The sequence below is a fragment of the Primulina tabacum genome, chromosome 14 (genome assembly GCF_025594145.1).
Source record: "Primulina tabacum isolate GXHZ01 chromosome 14, ASM2559414v2, whole genome shotgun sequence".
In the NCBI taxonomy this organism is placed as follows: domain Eukaryota; kingdom Viridiplantae; phylum Streptophyta; class Magnoliopsida; order Lamiales; family Gesneriaceae; genus Primulina; species Primulina tabacum.
Window position 1 is genome coordinate 16,104,644 of NC_134563.1, and position 3,035 is coordinate 16,107,678.

Genomic DNA, 3,035 nt, shown 5'->3' on the forward strand with positions numbered 1-3,035 from the left:
ATTTTACCTAAAATACTTAGCGACGGTTTTGCACATTAATACTGTCGCTACATTTAGCGACAGTTTAGATATGCTTTCCGTCGCAAATGATAGTTGCGACGGTTTCTTAAACCGTCGCAAATATCATTTGCGACGGCTTTGAAAACCGTCGCAAATTGTAGCTACGACAACGGTGAAAAACCGTTGTCTTTGAGAGAACCATTTAACAACACTGGCTTTAACAACAGTTTTAAAAGGGCTACGACAACGGTTAAAATCCGTTGTCGTATGGCATTTTTCTTGTAGTGTGCTTATCTTTTTAATTAAAATTTCTCCACCTTTGATGATCTCCCGTACAAAATGGAGTTTAATATCTATATGTTTGGTCCTTTCGTGATAGGATTGATGCTTTGATAGATGTATAGCACTTTGATTGTAACATAAGACTGTCAAGGGCTCTTGTTTAAAACCAATTTCTGACAGGAAACCTTTCATCCATTTGGCTTCCTTAAAGGCTTTCTTTACCGCCATATATTCAGCTTCGGTAGATGACAATGCAACTACTGGTTGAAGGGATGCTTTCCAGCTTACAGCAGTGTTATTTACCGTAAATATATATCCAGTCAGGGACTTTCTGTTGTCTATGATTCCTGCATAGCCAGAGTCCACATATCCCTTTCCCACGCTCTTATTCACAATGTCTCATTTGAACATCAAGCTGTAGTTTAGAGTACTTTTACGTACCTTAGTATCCACTTTAAAGCCAGCCAGTGTTCTTTTCCAGGATTTTCCATAAACCTACTTACCATGCTGACTGAATAAGCTAAGTCATGCCTTGTACACACCATTAGGTACATCAGGCTCCCAACATCACTTGAATATGGAACCTTTCTCATGTATTCTTTTTCATGTTCGGTTTCTGGGCTTGACTTACAGAGAGTTTAAAATGCCGAGACATTGGTCCTGCTACTGATTTTGAACTTTCCATCTCAAATCTTTCAAGTATCTTTTCAGCATAACCTTGCTGAGATAGAAATAACTGCCTTGTATGCCTGTTTCTCTGAATTTCCATGCCTAGTATCACTTTGGCATGTCCTAGATCTTTCATCTCAAATTCAGTATTTAGTTCTCCTTTCAGGGAGTGTATTTCTCCTATGTCTTGACTTGCTATGAGCATGTCATCGATGTATAACATCAGGTACATGGCTTTTCCAGAGTTGGTTTTCTTATGATAGACACACCAATCATAATTGTTTCTTGTAAACTTGTGAGCTATCATGAAATCATCAAAATGCTTATAACATTGTCTAGGAGCCTGATTTTGGCCATAGAGTGCCTTATTCAATGAGCATACCGAAACGGATCATCCTTTTTCTCAAACATTTGAGCTTGTTGCATATATATGTTTTCATCAAGATCCCCATAGGGGAAGGCTGCCTTGACATCGAGTTGTTCAAGCTCCAAGTTTTCTTTTGCAACAATTGATAGCATTGTTCTGATTGATCTGTGCTTGACCACTGGCGAGAACACTTCATGATAGTCTATTCCTTCCACTTGAGAGAACCCTTTCGCAACAAGTCTTGCTTTATACCTTGGCTCCTCAACTCTTGGTATACCTTGCTTCCTTTTGAAAATCCACTTGGAACCAATAATTTTTTGATGTTCAGGCTTTAGGACCAGTGTCCAAGTGTTGTTCTTTTTGAGTCCTTCCATTTCTTCTGCCATAGCAGCACACCATTTTTCTCTTTCCATAGACCTCATAGCGTCATGAAGATTCAATGGTTCACTCTCAAAATGAAATGCCACGGATAATGCATAAGGCATGCAATCTGCATGTCCAAACTTCTGTGGGGGTTTTATAATCCTCATATCTCTATCTCTTGCAAGTTTGTAGTCTTGCAAATTTAAAGGATCTACAGTATTGGAATTTGGTCGATCATCTTCAGATTGGAAATCATCTTGAACCAAAGAATCTATGTCTGCTAGCTCCACCTTGATCTTTGTAGTATATGTACTTTTTTGCACTTCAGTATGCATTCCTTCTACTTGTGTTGTCTTGAGTGGGAACAGGTCCTCCTTGAAGGTCACATCTCTACTGATGATGGTCTTGTGATTTCCCGATTCAATGCACCAGAGTTTATATCCCTTTATTCCTTCAAGATATCACAAGAAAATGCATTTCCTTGCCCTGTCATCCAGCTTTCCTTTCTTGACATGAGCATAAGCTGCACATCCAAAAACTTTTAGCTCATCTAAGTGAGGGGAAGTTGATGTCCATCTCTCCATAGGGGTCTTTAATCCAAGTGAAACTGAGGGACTTCTATTGATTAGGTGGCAGGCCGTGTTAGCAGCTTCTGCCCAAAAGGCCTTATATACACCTGAATGTGACAGGAGGCACCTTACGCTTTCTAAGATAGTGCTATTCATTCTTTCAGCAAGTCCATTCTGCTGTGGAGTGTAAGGTGCTTTAAAATGCCTCATAATTCCTTTTGTTATTACATAACTGATGGAATTCATTTGAACAATATTCTAGTCCATTATCAGTTCTTAACTTCTTTAAACTCCTACCAGTTTGATTTTCCACAAGGGTAAGCCATTGCTTAAATTTATCCAATGCCTCACTCTTGTTTTTCAGTGTGTATATCCATACCCTTCACTACAAGAAAAATACAAATCAACAACATTCATACGACAACGATTTTTATTAAAACCGTTGTGTTTTTACTTTTAACAACGGTTTTAACAAAAACCGTGGTCGTAGCATAAAAAACCTTCTGATAGACAACAATTTTTAAAAAACCGTTGTCTTTGATATGTCTACGACAACGGTTTTTAAAAACCGCTGTCTATGGCCTTTTTTTTGGGCTACAACAACGGTTTTTGAAAACCATTGTCTAAGAGCTTTTTTTTTGGGCTACAACGGTTTTAACAACTATTGTCTATGAGCGTTTTTTTTAGGCTACAACAACGGTTTTTAAAAATCGTTGTCTTTCAGATGGTTTTTTTGGGCTACAACAACGTTTTTTCAAAAACTGTTGTCTATATAAGATTCTCTC

General features: G+C 38.2%; 1 protein-coding gene across 1 annotated transcript; it reads right to left on the bottom strand.

Moving 5' to 3' along the window:
- Positions 1 to 2,142: 2,142 nt before the first annotated feature.
- On the bottom strand, positions 2,143 to 2,460 carry LOC142523807 (putative mitochondrial protein AtMg00710). Its single transcript, XM_075627536.1, has one exon. The coding sequence runs from the start codon at positions 2,458 to 2,460 to the stop codon at positions 2,143 to 2,145; it is 318 nt and encodes a 105-aa protein (XP_075483651.1).
- Between the last annotated feature and the right edge of the window lie 575 nt (positions 2,461 to 3,035).

Excerpts from the sequence above, each read along its gene's own strand:
- LOC142523807 (XM_075627536.1), bottom strand. The coding sequence starts at position 2,460 with ATGAGGCATTTTAAAGCACCTTACACTCCACAGCAGAATGGACTTGCT.